This window comes from Aotus nancymaae, unplaced genomic scaffold (assembly GCF_030222135.1).
Source record: "Aotus nancymaae isolate 86718 unplaced genomic scaffold, 86718_ANA_hifiasm-v0.15.2.pri h1tg000010l, whole genome shotgun sequence".
Taxonomy (NCBI): domain Eukaryota; kingdom Metazoa; phylum Chordata; class Mammalia; order Primates; family Aotidae; genus Aotus; species Aotus nancymaae.
Window position 1 is genome coordinate 39,106,115 of NW_026988421.1, and position 26,289 is coordinate 39,132,403.

The 26,289-nt window shown below is 34.6% G+C and overlaps 1 protein-coding gene across 5 annotated transcripts in view; it reads right to left on the reverse strand.

The window, feature by feature from the left end:
* Positions 1-1,464: 1,464 nt before the first annotated feature.
* The window catches only part of PCGF5 (polycomb group ring finger 5), a 120,904-nt gene continuing 96,079 nt past the window's right edge, over positions 1,465-26,289 (reverse strand). For 4 of the 5 annotated variants that reach the window (XM_021669053.2, XM_021669054.2, XM_012454762.2 and 1 more), the window contains exons 8-10: positions 21,111-21,200; positions 13,863-13,922; positions 1,465-7,433 (exon numbers count right to left, since the gene is read on the reverse strand). In XM_021669053.2, coding sequence (XP_021524728.1) covers positions 7,386-7,433; positions 13,863-13,922; positions 21,111-21,200 — 198 coding nt within the window. In that variant the 3' untranslated portion in view covers positions 1,465-7,385. The remainder of the gene's footprint in view (positions 7,434-13,862; positions 13,923-21,110; positions 21,201-26,289) is intronic. The other variant, XM_012454764.2, reaches the window with a different exon arrangement.

Consider the following 26,289-nt stretch of genomic DNA (forward strand, 5'->3'; position numbering starts at 1 on the left):
CTTCTAAGACCTAAGGAAACTGTGACCTCCTTTTGCAAATGTAGGGTGTGGCAGACATTAGCAGGTCACAAAACTTTCCTCTTCCTCCTTGGGATGTGGCTTCACTAGGTCTTCCAGCCTTGGTTGCAGTTAGGTGAAGGTATGTTCTGGTCAGTGACATGTGATGAAAGCAATGTGTGCTACATGTTCCAGCACTTCCCATGCGCAATCCTCCACATCCTTTCCCATTCTGCAGCAGCCTTGAAGAGGGTGGAGCTCAAATACAAAAGGAAGCCAAATTCTGCTCGGAGGAAAAGCTGCTTTCCCTATCTGAAGGACTGCCATGGTTTCACTAACATAAGACAAAGCTTCAGGCATCAAAATCACAATGGGCAGAGCTAGAAACCATCACAACATTCCTGACATAAATGTCTTGCTTTGGCCTAATGAATTCCTGAGGCAAGTGTACATGTTAAGTATTAATAAAACAAAGCTCAGCTATGTAACTGGCTGAAAGAAACAGTCTTTCAATTCACTTGGACCTGCCTTTGATTCCTAATTACTTTCAAGAATTTTTTTTTGGATTTAATCTAACAAAACAAAAAATTCTTCAACGGGGTGTGTGTGTGTATACATCTTAAGTAGTATTTGAGGGGCAGTGTGCCATTTTAAAACTAAATAGCTGAAGAATCCTTAGAAAATATTTTGGAGAGGATACGGAGAAATAGAAACACGTTTACATTGTTAGTGGGAGTGTAAATTAGTTCAACCATTGTGGGAGACAGTGTGGCAATTCCTCAAGGACCTAGAAATGGAAATTCCATTTGACCCAGCAATCCCATTACTGGGTACAAATCCAAAGGATTATAAATCATTCTATTATAAAGACACATGCACACGTATGTTCTCTGCGGCACTGTTTACAATAGCAAAGACCTGGAACCAACCCAAATGCCCATTGATGATAGACTGGACAGGGAAAATGTGGCACATATACACCATGGAATACTATGCAGCCATAAAAAACGATGAGTTCATGTCCTTTGTAAGGATATGGATGAATCTGGAAACCATCATTCTCAGCAAACTGACATAAGAACAGAAAATCAAACACCGCATGTTCTCACTCATAGGTGGGTGCTGAACAATGAGAACACATGGACACAAGGAAAGGAGCATCACACACTGGGGTCTGTTGTGGGGGTGGGGAGGTTGGGGAGGGATAAATGGGGAGAAATGCCAGATATAGGTGATGAGGGGGATGGAGGTAGCAAACCACATTGCCGTGTATGTACCTATGCAACAATCCTGCATGATCTGCACATGTACCCCAGAACCTAAAGTACAAGAAAAAAAAAATTTATGATCTCAAATACTCAATAAAGTTCAATAAAATTTACTACAGGACTAGTACTTAAAGGAGACATTTTTAATGAAGGTTGCAATCCACAGCTACTAATATTAAAGATGACAAACAACAATAAATTATGCAACTGAATTTTTAATAACAAAGATACTATATTTTAACATGGTGAAATATACTTGGCTAAGTCCAGATTAAAAAAAAAAAGTATCTAGCCCAACAGTACAATCATACAGCTTTGTACAGAACATTCCATAGACCAACAGAAAATACATTTGAGCACAAAAATAAAAAATAAAGAGAATCTCTAAGCAGCATTTTATTTCTGCAAAAGACATATCTTGTACTGATTAAATATCTACAAGTGCTTTTCCTTTACAAAAATACATATATTCTTAATAGACTAAGTCATTAACAATGACCTGGTAATTCTTTCACTTCAATTTGAATGATTTATAAGCTCAATCTTACAACCACAAAAAGGTTTTTATTTGTATTAAGATGTTACCACTTTTGACAAAAAGCTTAAAATATTTTATATTTCAAAGGAAAATTAGCAACATAACTTTACAATATATTCTATGATATTTGACTGATTGTGAGGGCTACTCTATTTAAAACTGATGATCTCTGTTGTGTTGCTCAGATGCAGGAAAGCAGCAGAACCCTGGTACTCCCCCAACAAACTCCTGTCGTGGACCACAGCTTCATAAGGACACTTAGGCCCCCACCCCCATTCTAAAAAATACAACAAAAGAAAACCGACCCCAAACAATGCTAGGCTGATCCCATTATATTTTTAATGTGTAGAACTCCTGCTCCAATGGACTGATGTGCACAGGATGGATAACTTTGTTGACTATCTCTACATCACCCAGAAATATTTAATCTTCATTTGCACTAGATTATTTTCTTATTCCATGAAGCTCTATACAGTGGAAGAAAACTAGACTCAGTATTCAACATATGTTTTACTTGATTCTAGATTTAAAATTATTAAAATTAAAAAATATTTTTGAAAAATGAGTCTGTTTTGAATCATAGAAAAAGGGGCATAACGAGTATACAGACACATTTGAATGAGCATTTAAAATAATTATTTTTAATTTTATAACTTTCTGAAAGGAAGTGCTCAAGCATTTTAATTCTATTTGAAAATATAGTAAGGAAAGCAAGTAAACATTATTTATGAAAACTGTATTACACTAGGAAGAGAATCACTTAAATTGGAAAAACATCACTGCAATAAAAACTATGAAAACTGTATTTTACATTTAAGCACATTTTAATGAACTTTCAGTCTGATGTCTTCCATCAAAATGCTACTCAACTAGGTTTATCAAGTAAATCCAGAAACGGTTATTGTGTGCCTTGAAAGGGTTTGAGTCTCTGGTGTATTTAATATTTTTCATTTTTTCATAAACTAGATCTAGCAGACATGTTCCTTATTTTTGCCCAAACTGTAGGAATATATATTATAAAACATTGATAACTGCATTTCAAGTTTTTGTATTTCTAATCCAGAAAATTAAAGTTATGGCAAACTCATTCATTTTTGAACTACCAACCAATCTTACTTGTATAAAGCTTAGCTTTCTGGAAAATTCCTTATGATAAACCAGAGTATGTAATAGAGTGTGCATCCATTTTTACCCTATCCAAAGAGATATACCTAATGACCTATCAGAAAGACTTCATCAGTTTTACCTTTAAGGTAAATCTTATTCCTGCCCGCAGCATGAATTCCCAAGAAGAAATGGTACAAGGGAGATAAGGAACTTCCTCTTGATGTACATGCTTGTTTTGTGACCCATATTGTCAAAGTTGGCTGTATGGCTAAATTCTAATAATAAACCAAGTGCTGAGAAACAGGAGAAAGAGTTGCTTTTTTTTTTGGAAATGAAGTTTTGCTCTGTCGCCCAGGTTGGAGTGCAGTGGTGTGATCTTGGCTCACTACAACCCAACCTCTTCCTCCCGGGTTCAAGAGATTCTCCTGCCTCAGCCTCCCATGCAGCTAGGATTACAGGTGCCTGCCACCACGCCCAGCTAATTCTTGTATTTTTAGTAGAGACGGGGTTTCACCATATTGACCAGGCTGGTCTCAAACTCTTGACCTCAAATGGTCCACCTGCCTTGGTCTCCCAAAGTGCTGCGATCACAGGCATGAGCCACTGCGCCTGGCCTACAGTTGCTTTTTAAGGGGGAAAAAAACCACAGGCCCTTATGGAATATTTGAATATAGAGACAGTACTTACATAAATCCCATAAAATGTACTCTTTTCTATACAAGTATGTCAGCACTTTTACCAAAGTCTATCTTTAATAAAATTTCTCATATTATGAAGAACACAGGAGCTAAATCTAAGCTTAATTTTAGTTTACACTGCCTCCATGAAATAAAAAGCCTCTCAAATTGAAAATCTCACATTTGAAAGTATGTATTTCTCCCACGTTTCATGCAGAGGAAGGCTAATTGTTGTGTTCATCTCTTTCTCACTTTTGAGGATTTCCTAAGATCTGTTAAATGATGCTGGAAAACAATAAACATATTTGAAAGGAAGTGTGTTCTGATTATTGCAAGAAAAACCTGCATTTGACTGATCTCACCAAGAAAATTCAGTTTAAAGCCTTTCTTTGGTGATATTTTAGCATTTAATCAAGGTTATTGCCTAACTATATAAAATTAAATTGTAATCTAAAAATTTCCAACCTCCAAACTGTTAAAACTGTATCTCCAACATGGTTATTTATTGTAAAATGTCTTTGGTGATATCTATATTCTTATGAAAATCTTTCAAAAAAAGATTAACTTACAAGAGCCTATTTAGATATGAAACCATTCATTGGAGACAGGTACAGATAACTCAAACTTTATGCAGTAAATTTAAAACAGAAATGCACTTTAGCAATGAGGCACTTTCTCTTAAATATTTCAGTAAAGCTAAACAGTTCACAATATTATATGACACACTTTTTTTCCTTAAAGAATCAGTTGAAATTTAGATTACATTTGAGTGTGTAATGTAGTTGAGCAAAGTCATTACATTTATAAAATATGGCACATTAGCATGGGATAGATGTTTAATGTATAAAGAAATAATATACTTCTCTAAAAGTAGTTAAAATACATTACCCAAGTTACCTGCACTCCAGACTGAGTAACTACCTCATCAATGAGCATTTTAGTTTATTTTTTCATACTTTGTAACAAAGTGTTTTGCTAATTTAGAGAAAAGGCCATATTTTGATTTCTCTATTAACTGATGTGATTACTTCAATTAAAGTAATGATTATAAACCACAGTCATTCTTTATATCTAAGTTTCTTTGACCCTTTTATAGTTACAATTTCTAAGGCAGATAAAACAGATAACAAAATCTTTTATGGAAGTAAAGGTCTTTCAGTTTATTGCTTAAGAAACAACAGATTAAAGAAAACTTTTAGTTTTATTCTCTGATTTTACAGATTCAGATGATTATTCCTATATATAAAGAATTCATTTTATAAGCACCCTAAATTTATAAAGCTAACCACAGAAGTTGCCTGTATATTTTTTCTATACCTAGTTTCTTGCAAATTCTACAACCTGACTTAAGGGATAATTAACGGGGAATACAGTGTGTTACTAGACATAAAAGTAGTCCTATCCTTAGAAAGCTATAGCGGAATATACCAAAAGAAGTCAGTTGAAGAAATCTGTGATTCTAGTAGTAATACCACATCACTTAGGACCATCAAAAAAATGTGTACCTTTCTCCAAATGACAGTTGATGCCTTTCTTTATGTAAGCTTTTCACATGTTTTGGCACATATTCCACAGCATTTCAATAAAAATGTTAATGCATTATCAGTAAATAGAGGAATTCTATATAAAACTATTCTCAGTTTCATCATTGCTTCCTATATATTTCCTTGGAAAATAGTGAAATTACATATGACAAGGCAACCGACCAAATTTAAAGAGATTTTGTAGATAAAATTCATTTATGGCCATTAAGTTTTGGCTGGGGGCGGCAAACACATCAAAGTCTCACTTGTGATTTTTAAAATGCACTCTTAATTCATTCTGAGTTGATTAAAATTAACTTCTATTTGCAAAACACTATTTTAATCACTGACCTAGATGTGACAAATTTATAGTAATTTTTAAAAGTTCTTAGGGATATCTGCGAACTGGGTTTCACAGCATAGAAAAATAATTTCTGTAGCTAGATAGTAAATTCAGTTTTTTCAGCCATTTATAGTTAATGAAAATCTGCCTTTTAAATTCTGCTTGTGAGTCATTCCAAGATTAAAAACAATCTAACAAAACAAAGTTTTGCCGTAACCTTTTTGACCAAATTTAGAACAACAGAAAAATTTAATAGACTTTTTGACTCAAAAAAAGATACAAGGAAAAGATAATTATGAAGTTTCAGCCTTTTACATAGTGAAATGTATTAAGCTTTACCTGTATTTTATATGTTTGCTATAGTTGTACAATATCTTATTTCTATGAATCATTTTGAAATTCAGAGGGCATTAATTTCTGATACATTTTACTGGAAAATGTGGGACATTTACCACATATGTGGTATAAAAACTAAATGTGTGTAACACACAGATTGTGCTCATGTCATATTTCTAAAATATTTTTCCTAACTTTCAAGATTTTTTTCTAAGTTTCAAAGGTTAGCCTGTTTGTTTCAAAGCAATTTCCAAATAAGTTTTTTGAAAATTGTAAATTTTAAATGGCTTAAAATGACCGTTTTCATATAACTTAAGGTAACAAGACTTTCTTTGACTTGCAGACTAATTCTAAAATGAATGGAAGACTTAACAAAACTGCAAAATACAAGACATTTTCTACTTCTGATCTTAATGAACTCGTGTATAAAACAATAATCCCATTTCCCCGATTACTACAGAATTTAAAATAAAATACCCTAAACCTATTAATTTTGGTTAGCATAGTTATCTTCTATACTGCATTTGTTCTATTTTATGCATATAGTTTGGAAATGTGAAAGGTAACTATGAGTTTTAATCTACAACTGTTTTGAGACTTTTGAAATCCATAAAATAGCTAATGTTATGTGCTCTAAAAATCCTAATATTTAAAATCATCGTAACTCTCTGCATGCCACAACGACATATACCTAAGGCCAACTTAAAAAGAGAAATAATGCACTCATTGAATGACAGCAACAATGTAATGATACATGAAATGGGCTATACAATGACATTTCATGAAGCAGCACCTGCTTGTCATAAGGCATCATGAAAGAAGATTAACCTTACTTACACATTAATTTTATCAGAAGTAAATGTGATCAGCTGCCAACATTTTGAATGGTTGGGAATCTAACTTCAGTTCAAGAGGTCACATACATTTTCAATCTGGAGGGCTAACGTGCCTTCCTTGTGCAATTGGTAGACTATACAGACAGATGCTTAGAATGTCTACAATTATGTTGTGCTCTAATGTTACAGAATAATTGGAATTCTTCTCAAAAGGACTTGCACACTCAAGAATGGACTTTTTTTTTCACACAAAAAGCTTATCAAGAACAAGACAGTGGCTCAAAAACCACTTTTCTAAATATATTTCCATACAAAATAATTTCAAGATATAATTATTAGTTTCTTGTACAGTACACTATTTAAACAAGAATAAAATAGTAAGTATGTGAAAACTGCAACACCACAACAATTGAGCCATTTTACTAGTGTAATTAAACATTAGAACAATCTTGGAACAGGCAAGCAAAATATTCAGAAGGCTGAATCATGGCGGCACACCTAACTGATTTTAACTGTGACTTGCACACTTTGAGACAACACAGATACCTTATGCAGATGGTTCAGTAGCAGAATGGCACTTGGTTTGCTCTTAATAGAAACAACATGAATGCAACTGACAATTTAGAGATAGACAATGGCCTTATTTGCATGCTGAAAATCTGGTTGTGTTCCTCTAGTCCACACACCGTTAACTGTGCAATCTGTTGACGAGTAAACAAATAGTGCAGGATTCATCTCAGTGAGGTCTGGGCCCCTTGGTCTAACCAAAATCAATTCTTGGTCGATACTGCAATACCATAGGGTATGACTATAAGATAAAGACAGATAACAAATCAGACTGTATTTAGATAAAAACAACATAGTTGTTTATATACAAAAAATTTTAAGAATTTGGGATTATAATTTACAATATTTCCTGGTACTAGTGATTGCAACAGTTAAAATTTGAGTTACCATTAAAACTTGATTTCTTTTGACTGCCATTATTTTTCTAGAATCAGTCAAGTTTTCAATAATATGCAGCAGAGGTCAAGTTCAAAGGCTTACAGACATCATACAGGTTATATATATGACTAGTACTAGCATGACACTTAGGAGAGGCAGGACCTGGGAAGGACTGAAAGTTATATACCCTGCTTAACAGGCATTCAACTAATAACCCTATGACGTGAACAAGACAAATCAGCAGCCTGGATTCCACCACAGTCTAGGCTGGTGAGAGCCCACTAAATCACAAATTGACAAAGAGACTCCCTCTGCTAGGAACCTGTAAACCTGCAGTAGTGTTCACAAATCACATTTCTTACAAGTTTGACACATTTTTTTTTTTTTTTTTAGTATCTAAAATTTATTTTAATGATCCTTTAAAAAATACTGAAAAAGTAGTTTATTGTTATATGAAGCATTTAGGTCACTGCCTCCTTCAACAGTTGATACTACTAAACATTTGGATTTGACTGTTACATAAAATAATTTAATGGTTCATATTGTTCTTCATGTCACTAATTATGTAGAAAAGGTATCATATATCGGGCTATCATACAGAACTAGAGAGGAAACAGCTTTTTGGGGATAAAGGCATATGCCATGCTACCTCTGTGTTTGTTTTTACCCTCTACCATATCTTATAGAACCAAAATATCAATAGTTTTCCTTTTCTTAAAGCTGCAGATACCCCCTCTTAAAATGAAATTTGAGGAGCTACTTTTATAGAATCAAGAAGGGGCTGAGATGGCCACTGACCAATGTTTCTCCATCTTAGTATATGTGAATACAAAGATATGGTACAAAGAACTTGGTATTCTTTCATATAGATAAAAGGGCTAGACTGAGATTTAACAATCCTGAAAAAGACCGTATCAGTGCTTACTATAGCTATGCTACACACTGGGAAGACTCAATGTTGGAATCTGTCACCATCCAGCTCAAGATGGGACTAGAGGGTAGGAATACAAATGCCCTGGGTCTTGCTCTCCCAGCTGAAGTACAACAGATGCTACTACAGCTGTCTAAGGGCTGGAGTAAAAGTCTCAGACAGACTTTCAGGGTTTCCAGGGTCTAAAACTTCTAAAACTGTTTTGGTTTGGTTTACTTGTTTTTAGTTTAAACTTTATTTAGTTACCTCTGAATCAGAATACCTGGGAGCAAAACACAGATATCTCCACTTTACTAAACTCTCTGGATGTTTCTTAAGCCGAGTGAGATTCTGAGACGACCAACATCCTTTCCATTCTACCTCACCCAACCCACAACTTGCCTTTCACTGTATTATTCTAGTTTTGTGTTTGATTCTTGTTGAATCTGCACACTTTCTGCAAATACATAAGCCACTCATTTTAGAATTCATTCATCATACATAGAAGTATCCATCAACAATTCTACTAAGGATAAAGGTACAAAGAGAAGTAAAGTGGCTTGACTGACAATGCCTAGGATTTTCTCAGTTTTTGGCTGAAGATAATTTTTTCTCCTCCAAGCAACCATTTTTGTGTGTTCTATAAGAACATATGAAATATAATAATTTTATTGAAATGTGTCACAACACTGAAAATTGTAAAGACATTTTAAGTTCTATTAGTGTTTCAGTTTGTTTTCTGAAATAAAATGGCACCACACTAACTATAATGAAATACAGCATATCATTACCTCTTAGTGTTAAGTGACTGCACTAAATAGACCTACATTTCAGTTTCTAGTCCTCAAGTCTCATTATGTACTAAAAATAAAGAACAGATACTTTGAAAGAATACATTTCAAATAAAATACATTTAGAAAATGATAAAACTGTCTTTGATGTCCTTTTTTCCTTAGAGAATAAATTATTTTTATCAAAACTTGTCTTTACTGTAGATTTAGAAAATACAAAAAGGTATCAAGAAATGAACTGTGAGTTATAAGTCTCCTTTGGTTGTACATTTGAGTTTAGTCCTTTTTTCTTTGCTATTATAACTTAATCTTAACCTGCTGATCTATTTCTTTTGCCCCAGGATAGACTCCTAAAAATGGAACTGCTAGTTCAAACAGCATACACATTTTAAAAGGCTTTTTGATAAATGCTGTTACACTGGTCTTTGAGAAAGTTGTTCTATTTTTCTACATTTTCAAAAGAAATTTGAATGCCCATTACTCTATAGCCTCATCAATAATGAGTACTATCTTTTCACACCTCTTAATTTGGCAACTTAATAAGCATAAAATAGTATTTTATTTTTTCCATTTCTTGACTTCTGAGGAAGTTCATCCTTTTTATACACTTATTAGCCCACTGTGTTTCCTTCTTGTGTATCTTGCCTGATCATGTTATGAAAAGCTGGGCTTTTTCTTATATTTGTATGAATTCTTTATGTATTAGTAACATTAAATCTTTCTCTATCATACATTGCAAATATATTTTGATATTGAACAATCACCACCTCAAAGAGGGTTTCCTTTGGCTATCTCATTAAAACTATTTACCTATTTTTTCTTCTAACACTATAAATTTTAGGTTGTTTACTTTTTGTCTGTTACCATCATTAGTGTAAGTTCCACGAAAGAAAAGATTTGTGTTCATTTTTACTTCTGTACCCCTAAAGGCCTAGAAGAGTGCCTAATGCATAATATTCACTAGATATTTGTTAAATTAATCTTTTTTCTGCATTAATTTGAATACCCTTTACAGACTCATACATACTAGGGTCTGTTCCTGAGCTATTCTTTTTATTCATATGTCTATGTTTAAGGCAGTACCCTATTTTAATTACTTCAGCTTTAAAATATGTTTTAGTATGTGGTAGTGCACATTTCCTCTCAACACTCTTTGTAAAAACATGACTGATCAGAAGCATCTGTTGATATTTCCTTATGAGCTTTAGAATGACTGACTTTGTCAAGTTAAACAAAGATCTGGTAAAAATGTGTCTGGAATTACATTTAACTTTATAATTTAATTGTGGGTTGGCATCTTTATAAAATTTAATGTACTATTTAAATTTCTAGGTATGAAGTGAAATTTTGGATATATATGAGAATATCTTTGTTCTCAAGAAATATATGCTGAAGTGTTTAGTGGTCAACTTTCCTGATACCTGCAATTTACTTTCAAATGATTAAAAAATATACATATATATTTACACAGATTGATTAATAAGGTAAGGAAGGAGATGGGAAGAGAAAGAGAGGGGAAAAGGAGGTGAAAATGTGGCAAAATATTAACTGATGAATCTAGGTAATGGTAAAGAATATTCCTTTGTATAATTATTTCAATTTTTTGTTTTGAAAAATTTTTAAATAGGAAAAACATCAGGACTTCACATTAAATTTTATCAAACATCTTTTCAGTATCTACTGATGACTTTTTTTTTTTTTTTTTTTTTTTTTTGAGATGAAGTCTTGCTCTGTTGCCCAGGATGGAGTGCAGTGGTGTGATCTTGGCTCACTGCAACCTCTGCCTCCCAGGTTCAAGCCATTCTCCTGCCTCAGCCTCCTGAGTAGCTGGGACTATAGGTGTGTGCCACCACGCCTGGCTAATTTTTGTATTTTTAGTAGAGATGGGGTTTCACCATGTTGGTCAGGCTGGTCTCAAACTCCTGACCTCATGATCTGCCCACCTCAGCCGCCCAAAGTGCTGGGACTACAGGCATGAGTCACCATGCCTGGCCTAATTATTGTATTTTTAGTAGAGACGGGGTTTCACCATGTTGGCCTGGCTGGTCTTGAACTCCTGACCTCATGATTTGCCTGCCTCAGCCTCCCACAGTGCTGGGATTACAGGCGAGAGCCACCATGCCCGGCCCTGATGATTTTTCTTACTTAGTGTATATATGTATAAAAAGTATATAAATATATGTAATATATACATGTTTAATCCCCTTCTCCCAATACTGTCATTCCTTCATTTCTGATAAAAATGATATTAGGTCTTGGTTTACTATTCTCTTACTATATTAGTATATTATTACATCTTTCTATTTATATTCAAAATGAGATTTGGTGCTACTTTTCTAATTGTGGGTTCCCTGTCAGTTTTTGCTATTTTAAGAACGGCAAAGTGGCAGGATTCCACCTTTTCTAGTGATTCACAATAGATACAGCATAGAAATATCTATTCCTTAAAAATTTGAGAATGTGACTATAAAATCATTTAGGTATCCTTTCAGGAAGTTAAAGGTGCATCCTATGGGCTAAAAGTTCAATTTTCTTACGGGACTATAATCCATTAATGAGGTGTGTTGAAGGAATAAAAGAAAATTTGTATGGATTTAGAAATTTGGTCTCACTACAGTTTTTCCCTAATACTTTGGATCATCGTTTAAGGACATCTTCATTTCTAAGGAAATACATAGGCATCAATACCAAGAGTAAAAGCAGAAAGCCATGTATTGCACAGGTTATAGCTACAGGCAGTGTTATCATTACAATTCAGCATCCCCAAATCAGCTATGAGGCTAAAGCAGCTGAAACATTTATACACCCACAAATCTCACCAGCTCAGTGAAATTATTTACCCCTCACCCTTATCTGCATAAACAGAAGAATGATCTTGCTCCCTCCATGACTTCAGAGATGTCAAATTTACTTACTACATTGCTGAAAAGCTAGGATTTAAAGAGTGTGTATCAAAAAGCACATATTTTAATGAAGGCAAGAGAATTCCCATATCATAGCATTGACAAAAAGGCTGAGGCAAATTCTAAACTGCTAATTAAACGTTTTCAATTAGCAATTTCAAGTGATTCTTTTAATGTTTAATATACATTCATTTGTCCCAACTCCAAAACTGTAACACTGGAGGTAAGTATGCCAGTTAAGTTTATTATATAATTACAATTATCCTTTCTCCCTGGCTCCAAGGAAATAAAGATGAAAACTACTTTAATTACTGAAATAAAAGAACAATGGATATTTTATTATTTGTTTGTTTGAGACAGGGTCTTGTTCTGTCACCCAGGCTGGAGTGCAGTGGCGCAATCTCAGTTCACTGCAACTTCTACCTCCTGGGCTCAAGCAATCCACCCACCTCAACCTCCTAAGTAGCTGGGACTACAGGCGGGTACCAACACACTCAGCTAATTTTTGTATATTTTTTGTAGATACAGAGTTTCACCATGTTGTCCAGGCTGGTCTTGCGCTCCTGGACTCAAGCAATCTGCCCACTGCAGCCTCCCAAACTGCTGAGATTACAGACGTGAGTCACTGTGTCTGGCCTAAAATTTATTTTAAAAAATTTTGTCTTCCTATATACATATATATTTTTTGAGATAGAGTTTCACTCTTGTTGCCCAGTCTGGAGTGCGATGGTGCAATCTCGGCTCACTGCAACATCCACCTCCCAGTTTCAAGCAATTCTCCTGCCTCAGCCTCCTGAGTAGCTGGGATTACAGGCATGTGCCACCATGTCCGGCTAATTTTTGTATTTTTAGTAGAGATGAGGTTTCTCCATGTTGGTCAGGCTGGTTTCAAACTCCCAACCTCAGGTGATCTGCCCACCTTGGCCTCCCAGAATGCTGGGATTACAGGCGTGAGCCACTGCACCAAGCTGACTCCTGGCCTCAAGCAATCTTCTATCCTCAGCCTTCCAAAGCGCTGGAATTACAGGCATAAGCCACCATGCCTGGCCCAACAATGGATATTTTAAAGAATGCTATGATCAATTCACAGGATTAAAGTTGATCATCAATCATGTCTGTACCCAACAAGTCTTTACTATAACCCCGTCTATTTCCCAAATTTTTAGAATTTATCAGATAAACTTTCCTCAGACACATGTTCAAGTTTTCTTAGTGCATTATTAAATCAGTTCACTATCATTTTTAAAGAAGTAACCCAAGTAAAGTACTTAGGGAAGGGCTAATAAGCAAGCTGTTATTTAGATTCACTAATTTGGCATTTTATATTTCACTTGTGGTTGAATGATTCACTAAAAAATAACATTTCTGCAAAGAAAGTAACATCTCAATCCAATATTGAGCAGAGATTTCTCAAGGACCGAAAACAGTAATTATTAAAAATTCCTCACTCATAAATAATAGTCTTAACATTTCTAATTTCATTTTTAGTTCCGTAAAACTAAATAGATAATTCAGGAGAAATAAGTAATGGGAAATCTTGGGTATATAAGTTGAAAAGATAAGTTTTTTGCAGCTCCAATAACAATTAGTTTTACAAAGTCAAATGTCTTAGGAATTGAGTCTGGGATGAACGTGCTCACCGCCATGGTGTCATGATGGTCATATGTACAGTCGTGAGTGCCTCTTACCTGATACAAAGGGCCATCCTGAGAGCAGACTTGCGAAGCTGAGCAGTTCAGACACCGAAACTGCGGAGGAGATGAACTCATCAGATAAGAGGCATCCACAACTGGACACATATTTAAAATTGATTATTTAAAATATTTTAACGTCAAACACAAGAGTCAACATGATTAATGGTAAATAAACACTTTCCAAGAAAATGGTGGTTGTTTTTGGGAAAAAAAAGACTTTAATAACTTAGCAATTGGTAAAATTTAGCTTGAAGTAATTTTAGCATCTAGATATGAGTTTTGTTTAATATTCTGCAAATGCAAAAAAATGGTGTCCTCTCCTTTCCAGAACGTTTTCAAATACTATTTCCTGGGAAAATCTCACTTCTTGCATACATAAGGGACATCCTCTTTCTTCCATCCTTTCCTGTGATCACTCTCTCCTAGATCTCTTCTTCAACTTCCCCTGAAAGTAATACTGTTCAAGGAGATCAGAGCTCTGAGAGGGACATGGAATTCCGCTCAAACTATAAGGCATCTACTTTCTGTTTTGTATTAGGTTATTTATATTGCTTTATATTGCTCAGATTAGATTAGCATTAGATTGTGAGCTCCTTGAATCTATATTTTAGTCACAGTGATCTTAATAGCTAAGGCCCAGAACTGGCACACATCAGCCACTGAGATGTTTTATGAGTAAAGCAATGAGAGAACACACTTTAAAACTATTGAGTAGATTCATTTGTAAACCTACTACTTTGAAACAATTTATTCACATTAAAAATCATTCCCAAATTCTAATTTTTAAATATTATACTATTATTAAATACAATTTTAATTGTAATAAACCCTAATTTTAAATATTATGCTAAACTATTATTAAATATAATTTTAATTGTAATTGGACTATAAAACATAAAATGTATTCTTTAAAATTATGCATATATGAATTCAACATTGCCTACTCTTCAAAATGGAAGAAAAATTAAATACATAAAAAATGTAAGGTACAAATTAACCAGGATATTTCTAACATAGCAAAGTAGGTTTTTTAAAGATATACTTTGAAAGAGTATTTAAATAAGCATTGATTAAAACAAATATATTTGTAGCCTTTAAAATAAAATTTAAGAAATTTTCTATTTTCCCAAAATACTTTAGTAATTTTTTTCTCTAGCAGTCAGTTCTTAATTTTGGGTGTTTTGTGCATTAACATGCTGTAAGGCAGGCTCAGCTCTGCTATCCTTTAGCAACCTTCTCCTTTCTCTCTGAAGAGTCACCAAACTCTGGTCTATCAGACTCTGCCTAACACTGAAAATCCTAAACATGGTTCAATAAGAGTAAGCAGTAAAGTGGCAATTTCACTAAGTGATTCTCTTTTTTTTTCCCTATTGATCTCTTTGGTATCAGTCAAGATGTCCACACTTGCTTTTCTTACAATTGCCTGCTAATGCAAATAAAGCAAAAGAAGACAAGCATGGTGCAGTAACCTTAGGTGCTGGACTGGCAGAGGTGGCTAGAAGACATAAAACTAAATCAGGATGATCTGGGAAAGGTGGCTGTACTGAGAACTACCCAAGAAAAGGTAAGCAGGAAGAACGTGAGTCCATGATGAAAGCTAAGGCTAGATAGAGATATTGACAATAAGCTCTCAGGTATGAAACTAAGTGAAGGAGGAGAGAATTTTATAATCATAATGAAGGTGAATGTACATAAGCTACTAATAAAATAACATTTATCATTTCAGACACTCTACGAAATACTTCAGTATAGTTCATTAATTCTTAGTTTTACCCAGATTTTAAAGAATACAAAAACTGAAAACTGAGGCAAAACTAGGAAGCAGAACACAACTGGAAGAAAATAGCTGTAACTCATAATAGCCAAAGATTCATATTCAGAACACATAAAGAGCTCCTAGAATTCAATAAGAAAAAGACAAGCATCATGAAAAAAAATCAACGCAATGAATATGAAAGGTAAGTTCACAGAAGAAATATAAAATTGATAATATGCAGTGTTGATGAAAATGTCAAAAAATTGGCACTCTCCTACATTATTGGTATAATTATAAATTTCAAATAATATCCACTAAAACCTTTTCAGAGACAATTTGTATCTATCAACATTGAAAACATGCATACTCTACTGAAAATCCACTTCTAAGAATCTGGCCAATGGATATGCTTGCATATGTGTAAAAAGACATATGAACTAGAATCCCTTGCTTGTAATGTCAAAAAATTTGAAAAAAAATCTAAATGTCCACCAAAGAACTGTGTTAAATTATGCTATAGCCACACAAATGTAATATTATTAATGTATTAAAAAATTGTTTCAAAGTTTACTGACTCTGCACAAGACACATTCTCAAATTTAAAAAAAGTTATAAAACAATACATATGATTCCATTTATGTTTCAAAAAATGTGATGACCCCTGGGCATATTATAAAGAAAATCCAAGTATTAGATTGATGACAGATTAGATGACATAAGTCTCTTCCAAACTGAGATGTGATTCTGTAATTCTGCATCCTCAATTTATAGATATGGAAACTACAGGGAAAGTCGGTAGTCACAGATCACATCTCCTGAAATACTATTATTCAAAGGGTGGTCCAAAGATCAGATACATTAGCAGCTCCTGGGAGTTTGCTAGAAATACAGTATCTTAAGCCTCACTCCCAGACCTACTGAGTCAGAATCTGTATTTTACCAAGATCCTCAGATGATTTACATTTGCATTAAAGATTGAGAAGCACTGTTTTTTTCTTTTTTCTCCCACTAATGAGAAAAAGATTAATGTCAAGCTTGAGTACAGAATCTTGAGGTGGCAATACTGATATGAACTGAAAAAATTTCAAGAGCTAAGTCTGACCAGCTGTTTGTTTTGATTCCTAAAGATAAAAATCTTTCAAAAATGCATCACAGTAGAGACAAGGGTCTAGAGTGGGCAGGGACCATAGAAAATAGACTGAGCCTGAAGTGGAACTGCCCCAAGATAAAGGAGAACAGTGGCACAGAATCTGTATGGTGCAGGGAAATACCCAACTATACTTGAGAAATTGAGGCAAAATCAATTCTCCTGAGATTCTTCCTAAGAGGCTAGAAGTAGGAAGAGGTAAAGGGGTGATCTGAATATGGAGTATCCTTGTTGAAGATGAAAGACTCCAGGGGGCAGAGTGAGTATCCAATATGAAGAGGAAAGAAAATGACAGACTTACTCCCAGTATGTAGAATAGATGAGGAAACATCCCATAGTACCAAATAGAAAAAAAAACCGCAAAGATGCCAATTCCAGCCAAATCAATCTAGAAATAACCCAGTGCCAGTCACAATCCCATTCTAAATCTTATCTTGAAGAATAAACAGGTAAAATTAGCCAACACAATTTTCAAAACAATAATTGAGGATTTTGCCCTAACAGGTACTAATACACATTATAAAGCAACCTAGAAGGCCCAACTACTTGCCCTATAAAACATGTTTAAACTTCATCCAAATTTATCCCAAAGAAAGTAGACAATTGGAGGGTTTTAGATAGAGGTGGTCAGCTCTTTATAAAAGCTAGATGATGTGTAATGCTTGTACAGAATAAGACCTGCTCACAAAAACAAAACAATGTCTAGGAACATATAGATATATACACACACACATATGCACACACATACACATACACACACGTATGTATAGACATGGTGACATCTCAAAACAATAAGGTTAAATATGGATTATTCAATACATTGTATTTCTGATTTAAAAATAATTTGAAATAAATTAGAATCTTAACCTTGTGTTTTTGTAGAACTAAATTAATCTCAGGTAGATTAAAATTTTTAATACCAAAAAGTAATAGAAACAAGTAAAAGAACCACATGGTGGTCATTAGTTTAGGAAATAAGCTGACTCCAGTCTAAGGCAGAGCTAGTTAGCTGGTAAGTAGACTAGTAAGAGCTCTTCAGACATCCTGGCATCTTGCTGGCAGTGGATGATGAAATGAGAAGGGATGTGATCACAACAATATGCTATAGGAGCTTAATCAAGAAATGATTGTTTTAGTGATACTGCTGCATTCGTCCACGTTACTCAACTGTCAGAATTCATCTGTTAATATTATAATAATTCGTAACTGGAAGCTGAACAAAAATTTAAAATTTATTTAACAGAAACAAATAGAAAGCTGAGATTTAAATAAATATTATTTTTAGGATATATTTTGCATAACCATTACTTTATAAAAGATAACATTTTCATTCAATTTACTCTTTGAACAAGTACTGATTGAGTATATATGCTGGGCACGGCTCTAGGTGCTGGAGATTTAGCAGTGAACAAACAAAAATCCCTGTCCTCAGATTACATTTTACTTGGGGGACAAACAATAAACATATAAATAAGAGGCATACTATGTCAGAGGTGGCAAGAAATACTATGGAAAACAATAAGGCATGAAGAAAAGGGAGTAAGAATGCCATCAGTAGAGGGGGTTGTAATTTTAGAGGAGGTCAGAGGCCTCACTGAGAAGGTGACATAGAAGCAAAGTTACTTAAGTGAAGGGGGTAAAGGCAACCAGTTAGGTGGATACCATGGGAGGTGATGGCAAGCCAGGTGTAGTTGAGGAAACAGGCCAGTGTGGCTGCAGTGCTGTGAGGCCAGGGAGGCAGAGTAAACAATGAGGTGAGAGAGTATCTAGGGAGACTATATGGTGGCCACCATATGGAGGTCTCTAGAAAGACTCTGATTTTTCCTAAATTAAACATTATTAAAGGAATCGGAGAATGGAGTGGGCATGTTCTAACCTGTTTTAAGAGGATCACTCTGGCTGCTGTGTGAGGTGAAGACAGAGGCTGGGCAAGCGTGGTGGCATGGCCTTGCTAGGAGATTGGCTATGGTGGGTTGGACCAGTAGTGAAGTGGAGGTAAGTGAGACATAGCTGGATTCTGAATGTGTATTTTGATGGTAAAGGCTACAGAATTTGCTAAGGATGGATCAAACAAAAAGAAGGCAGTCAGTGCTGACTTCAGGGATTTTGGTCTGAGCAACTGGAAAAATGGAGCTACCAATCTTAGAATTATTGAGGTTGTGATGACTGAGCGTGAAACAGGTTTGGAGGAGAGTAACCAAAAAACAGGTTTGTTACACCAACAAATGAAATGGGCTAACATATTGCTTTACTGTTGCACTACATGTAAAAGGTAGTAATTTTTCTGTTTATTGGTTTAGTTTCCACCTGAATGATAAACCATAGCTACTGACCCACTTTTTGAACTTTTACTAAAATAGGCCTTAAACAACCAAAACATTTAAACTATTCACAAATACGTAATCAGAAATGTAATTACATTAAGGACTGATTTAAATCATAGTCTCTTACTAAAAAATGTCTATAAATTAGCTCTTTTATACTTTGACATTAAAATAATGGCAGCTGGAGGAACTTTGGGAAGAGATCTTGTAAACAACAAGTGAGCACTCATAGAGGTCATGCAGTGGATGTCCACTTACATCTCTTTAACCTTAAGGCAATTCATCAAGATGATTTCAAGCACTAAAACACACTGCAATGCTTGCTAAACTATCAAAGAATGCTGAAGTTACATTTAATAGAGTATTATGTGTAATATCATAATATCCATTCCTCAACTGCGTTAGGTAAAAAAGTATTTACTACCTGTGCAATCTGTACCTGGTACCTGGAACATTTTGGTTGTAGGGATTAACTGAGGGTGATTGATACATGTACAGTCATTTAAAACATTATAAAATGTCACAGAAAGGCAGGTTGTAATTTACCAAATACAAAGGTAGTTAGATTTTTAAAAACATGAGCCACATAGATGTTTGATGAGTTCTTCAAGGGCACACACTATTTGGTGGCTGGTATTAGAATGTATTTTTTCCTTCTTGCTTTCTGCTATTAGTGAAAGCATTCAGTCTCATAAGAAAGGCTTTACCCAGGGTTTTTCCTATGTCTCAAGTAGGAAAAAAACCTTCTGATTTAAAAATTTAGGTGCTTCACTTATTATTATATCATATAGAGACATTTCTTCTGCAAAAGAGCCAAGTATCTTACCCATAAGACAATGAGTTTTTGAGGCTTGTTTTGTAACAATTCCACAGATGTTTACATTCAATATAAATATGTTTTTGAAATACTGTAACATGGCAACCCTCATTATATCTGATTCTATATTACTTATTCTTGTGTGAGGTTAAATTTCTTAATGCTGTGTTATTTTTTATAATTTACATTTTCATTTACATTTCAGAAAATGTAATAAATCTAGTTTACAGAATAAATTACAGTTTAAGAGTATGACATATTGTATCATAAATACCACAGAAGAAAATTTTAGAATTCCAAAAGATAATCTTAGAAGTTATCTAGTCCAACCTTCCAGTCAATCTTAATTCATGTTTATTTATGCACTCAGATTATGAAGATAATTTCTGATAGCATTACTACTGTATTCCTTAGTCTCATATGTCAGTACTACAATCCCTAGGTACCTCAAATTTCCCTAATATCCCATGCTTGAACCTAAGTTATAGTTACTGCTATAGAACTTAGTAGAACCTAAGTTACTATTGTATTCCTTAATCTCATATCTCAGTCTCATATATCAGTCCTACAAACCAGAATCAAAGATATAGTTCAATATACAAAATTCGTCTTTTGGATTTTCTTCAGTTTTCTCCTTTGAATAATTTCTCCCATACTGCTTAGAGCCTAAGGCACAATAATCTAATTCTGGCATCAGAAAGCACTGCAAACTCACTTACCCTTAAGTCTGAGTTTATATTTTCAATGAAAAGGAGGTACCTGAAAGAAGATTATTTAGATTCTACCCTAACTGTCCCCTCTACCATAACCAAAAATAAACTTTCTTATCAACCATTAATCATATTAGTCAGGGCAGAACTTAGTTTCCCTCCCTACCATTCCATATACATAAATGTTCCAATAATTTATTGGGTTTAAAAAAATGTTATCTTCTCTGTCTTGGTTAGTAAAGTCCTGAATGTAATTTAGATGGGGTTTGAATCTCACTCTAAATCTGATAAAACCACATTTACCACAGACCTTGATTTTATACACGGGACCAATTTTCAGAGTGCTAGGAGAAATAGTAACAAGAGCAATCAGTTTGTTCTCTTTCCCAAGCTAGTTTATCTTTTTTAGTTCCTAATATTGTTAAAAATTTGAGTAACATAATGGTATATAACTAAATATACACATAGTAAATATAAAAGCAATTTACGTTTTCGCCTCTTAGTCGCCATCTTGTCATGTAGATGAATTCCATAGTATGATCCTTCCCCATAATTTCACCATTGCACAGCACATCCAACTTTAAAAAGAATAATTATAGATCTATTAACATAATGTTGAATTCAAAAGTATTTTGCACAGTTTTTGAAATTTCAAAAAATATTCAAATAGTTATAACAAAAGCATTAACCATTATTTTAAATAGAAAGCATTTATTCTTCTCATAAAGAGTTATATAAGTAACACACAGTACGTTTATCTTGTCCCACATAACTGTATCTAAAGTCTATACACATAATTTACAAATGCAATGTAACTTTCTTAGTCCAAATCTCTGTCATGTCTCTTAAAAGTTTAAGGCATATTTCTGTGGCTGCCCCTTTTTGAACAAGAACCTATAGAAACCTCACAGTTCCTCTCAGCTCCTTTGGCTTCTCAATTCCTCTCTCAGAATTCTTTCACCTTCCCAAGATTTGAAGAGGTTACTTTCTTCTTATTAGTTTGGGCTTGAATAAGGAAATGAATGAATGTGGATACAGTGATTTATGGCGTTTTAAAGGTATATGAGAATTTTCAGTAATTACCAATAGCTAATTTGATACAAAAGTTAGGACTATGCCACAGGTCTGTCTCTTAGGGCTCTCTGGCTTCTCTGGTTTGCCTGGTTGGTAATTTGCACAATACTTACAGGATCCTCTTCTCACTTTGCACAAAGCTTCGAAAAAGTGTTGTACTTACAAGTGTTAACTTTTGCTCCAAGTTGCAGGAACCGAACAACCCCTAAATCTTTAAGAAGGGTACAGGAACTGTGGCTATATTTCACTAATTCAACATAGCATAATCAAGCAAATGTTTATCATCAATGCCTATAAATAAAATAATATTTTAGCTATCTAGCTATTAAAAACAAACTGGAAATATTTCATTTGAAGTGTGGGAGAGGAAGAAGAATGAGGTTTAAATAATTCTTCATCTGGCTAGAGACTACACTTTTGAACTTTAAGTCTAAGATGAGTATAGTTTCAGTTAATTGCATTAAGACACATGAAGCAAAATTATTGATTTTTTGATGATTTATGATGACTTACATGGATCCGAAAATGTTTTTCAGGCATCATTTTATTAACTCTTAAAAGAATAAAGGAGTCATTTCATTTTTCTTTAACTTGTTTATAATTAAATTCATAAGCAAAGTGAAGAGACTTACTTAGGTTGCAATTGCTAATCAGGTATACTGCATCTATTAGTGTCATTCCACAACTAAGCTATCTTGCCCCAGTTAGCAATGCTGTTACAAAAGCTTCTGCTGTCAGGTATTTCATTAAATCATCCCCCTGCATGATAGGCAGCAAAATAAGGGGAACTGAAAATGATTCCTAAAAGTCATAGGAAAACTCCTTTGCACTGGGATAGATAAGGAGATGTCAGTGTACTGAATCTCTCCCTCTGCCATCTTTATAGAGAAATATGGACATGCCAGAGGTAAGACTATACAAAAGTAATAGTTCTCTTAGTAATAACAGCTTCCTAAAAATTAGAAAATGTTAACTCAATGAATCAGACTTAAAAGGAAACAAAACTGTACATGGTATTTTGGATGAAGAAAATAAAGTGTAAAACCAAATCATAAAAACAATCGTATTGTCTATTTTTCACTGTAGTCGTATCTATACATTGTTATTATCATTTATTTTTACCAAGTACATTGGGCTTTGATACTTCCATAATTTTTTCCTAATACAAAAGTTGATGTCTCTAGAATTTGAAAAAATATTTGTAGAACCATAATAACAATTGTTATTATTATACTTTAGTTCTGGGGTACATGTGCAGATCATGCAGGATTGTTACATAGGTATACACATGCCATGGTGGTTTGCTGCCTCCATCCCCCGTCACCTACATTAGGTATTTCTCCTAATGTTATCCCTCCCCAATCTCCCCACCCCCTGCTATCCTTCCCCTAGGCCCCCCACCCCCAAACAGACCCCAGTGTGTGACATTCCCACCCTGTATCCATGTGTTCTCATTGTTCAACACCCACTTATAAGTGAGAACATGCAGTGTTTGGTTTTCTGTTCTTGTGTCAGTTTGCTGAAAATGATGGTTTCCAGCTTCATTCATGTCCCTGCAAAGAACATGAACCCATCCTTTTTTATAACTGCATAGTATTCCATGGTGTGTATGTGCCACATTTTCTTTAACCAGCCTATCACTGATGGGCATTTGGGTTGGTTCCAAGTCTTTGCTATTGTAAACAGTGCTGCAATGAACATATATGTGCATGTGTCTTTATAATAGAATGATTTATAATCCTTTGGGTATATACCCAGTAATGGGATTGCTGGGTCAAATGGTATTTCTATTTCTAGATCCTTGAGGAATCGCCACACTGTCCTCCACAATGGTTGAACTAATTTACATTCCCACCAACAGTGTAAAAGCGTTCCTATTTCTCCACATCCTCTCCAGCATCTGTTGTCTCCAGATTTTTAAATGATTGCCATTCTAACTGGCATGAGATAGTATCTCAATGTGGTTTGGATTTGCATTTCTCTAATGACCAGTGATGATGAGCATTTTTTCATATGTTTATTGGCCTCATAAATGTCTTCTTTTGAAAAGTGTCTGTTCATATCCTTTACCCACTTTTTAATGGGGTTGTTTTTTTCTTGTAAATTTGTTTAAGTTCTTTGTATATTCTGGATATTAGCCCTTTGTCAAATGGGTAGACTGCAAAAAAATTTTCCCATTCCGTTGGTTGCCAGTTCACTCTAATGGACTGTTTCTTTTGCTGTGCAGAAGCTCTTAAGTTTAATTAGATCCCATTTATCTATTTTGGCTTTTGTTGCCAATGCTTTTGGTGTTTTAGTTGTGAAGTCCTTGCCTATACCTATGTCCTGAATGGCACTGCCTAGGTTTTATTCCAGGGTTTTTATGATTTTAGGTCTTACGTTTATATTTTTTAATCCACTGGAGTTAATTTTTGTATAAGGTCTAAGAAGGGGTCCAGTTTTAGCTTTTTGCACATGGCTAGTTTTTCCCAATACCATTTATTAAATAGGAAACCCTTTCCCCATTGCTTGTTTTTGTCAGGTTTGTCAAAGATCAGATGGTTGTAGATGTGCAACATTAATTTCAAGGCCTCTGTCCTGTTCCATTGGTCTATATCTCTGTTTTGGTACTAGTACCATGCTGTTTTGATTACTGTAGCCTTGCAGTGTAGTTTGAAGTTAGGTAGTGTTATGACCCCAGCTTTGTTCTTTTTGCTTAGGATTGTCTTGGCTATGCAGGTTCTTTTTTGGTTCCATATGAGGTTAAAGGTGGTTTTTTCCAGTTCTGTGAAGAAAGTCAATGGTAGATTGATGGGGATAGCATTGAATCTATAAACTACTTTGGGCAGTATGGTCATTTTCACGATAATGATTCTTCTTAACCATGAGCATAGAATGTTTTTCCATTTGTTTGTGTCTTCTTATTTCCTTAAGCAGTGGTTTGTAGTTCTCCTTGAAGAGGTCCTTCATATCCTTTGTTAGTTGTATTCCCAGGTATTTTATTCTCTTTGCAGCAATTGTGAATGGGAGTTGACTCATGTTTTGGTTCTCTGTTTGTCTGTTATTGGTGTATAGGAATGCTTGTAATTTTTGCACATTGATTTTGTATCCTGAGACTTTGCTGAAGTTGCTTATCAGTTTAAGGAGATTTTGGGCTGAGATGATGGGGTCTTATAAATATACAATCATGTTGCCTGCAAATGGAGACAATTTGACTTCCTCTTTTCCTAAATGAATACCCTTTATTTATTTTTCCTATCTAATTGCTCTGGCTAGAACTTCCAATACTATGTTGAATAGGAATGGTGAGAGACGGCATCCTTGTCTAGTGCCAGTTTTCAAAGAGAATGCTTCCAGTTTTTGGCCATTCAGTATGATATTGGCTGTGGGTTTGTGGTAAACAGCTTTTATTATTTTGAGATACATTCCACTGATAACTAGTTTATTGAGAGTTTTTAGTATAAAGGGCTGTAGAATTTTGTTGAAGGCTTTCTCTGCATCTATTGAGATAATCATGTGGTTTTTGTCTTTGGTTCTGTTTATGTGATGGATTATGTTTATAGATTTGTATATGTTGAACTGGCCTTGCATCCCCAGGTTGAAGCCTACCTGATCATGATGGATAAGCATTTTGATGTGTTGTTACATTCAGTTTGCCAGTATTTTATTGAAGATTTTTGCATCAATGTTCACCATGGATATTGGCCTGAAATTTTCTTTTTTAGTTGTGTCTCTGCCAGGTTTTGGCATCAGGATGATGATCTCATTCAGTCATTCACATAACAACATTCACTCATGTTGTTAAGTTTCCACGCAGTTGTGTGGTTTTGAGTGAGTTTCTTAATCCTGAGGTCTAATTTGATTGCACTGTGGTCTGAGACTATTTGTTATGATTTCTGATCTTTTGCATTTGCTCAGGAGTGATTTACTTCCAATTATGTGGTCAATTTTAGAGTAAGTCCGATGTGGTGCTGAGAAGAATGTATTTTCTGTGGATTTGGGGTGGAGAGTTCTGTAGATGTCTACTGATGTGCTTGGTCCAGATCTGAGTTCAAGTCCTGGAAATCAAGTCCTGTCTAATATTGACAGTGGAGTGTTAAAGTATCCCAATATTATTGTGTGGGAGTATAAGTCTCTTTGTAGATCGTTAAGAACTTGCTTTATGTATCTGGGTGCTCCTGTATTGGGTGCACATATGTTTAGGATAGTTAGCTCTTGTTGCACTGATCCCTTTACCATTATGTAATGCCCTTGTGTCTTTTGCTCTTTGTTGGTTTAAAGTCCATTTTATCATAGACTAGGATTGCAACCCCTGCTTTTTTTTGCTCTCCATTTGCTTGGTAAATCTTCTTCCATCCCTTTATTTTGATTCTATGTGTGTCTTTGCATGTGAGATGGGTCTCCTGAATACAGCACACTGATGGGTCTTGACACTCTATCCAATTTGCCAGTCTGTGTCTTTTGATTGGGGCATTTAGCCCATTTACATTTAAGGTTAATATTGTTATGTGTGAATTTGATCCTGCCATTTTGATACTAGCTGGTTGTTTTGCCCATAAGTTGATGCAGTTTCTTCACTGTGTTGCTGGTCTTTATGATTTGGTACATTTTTGC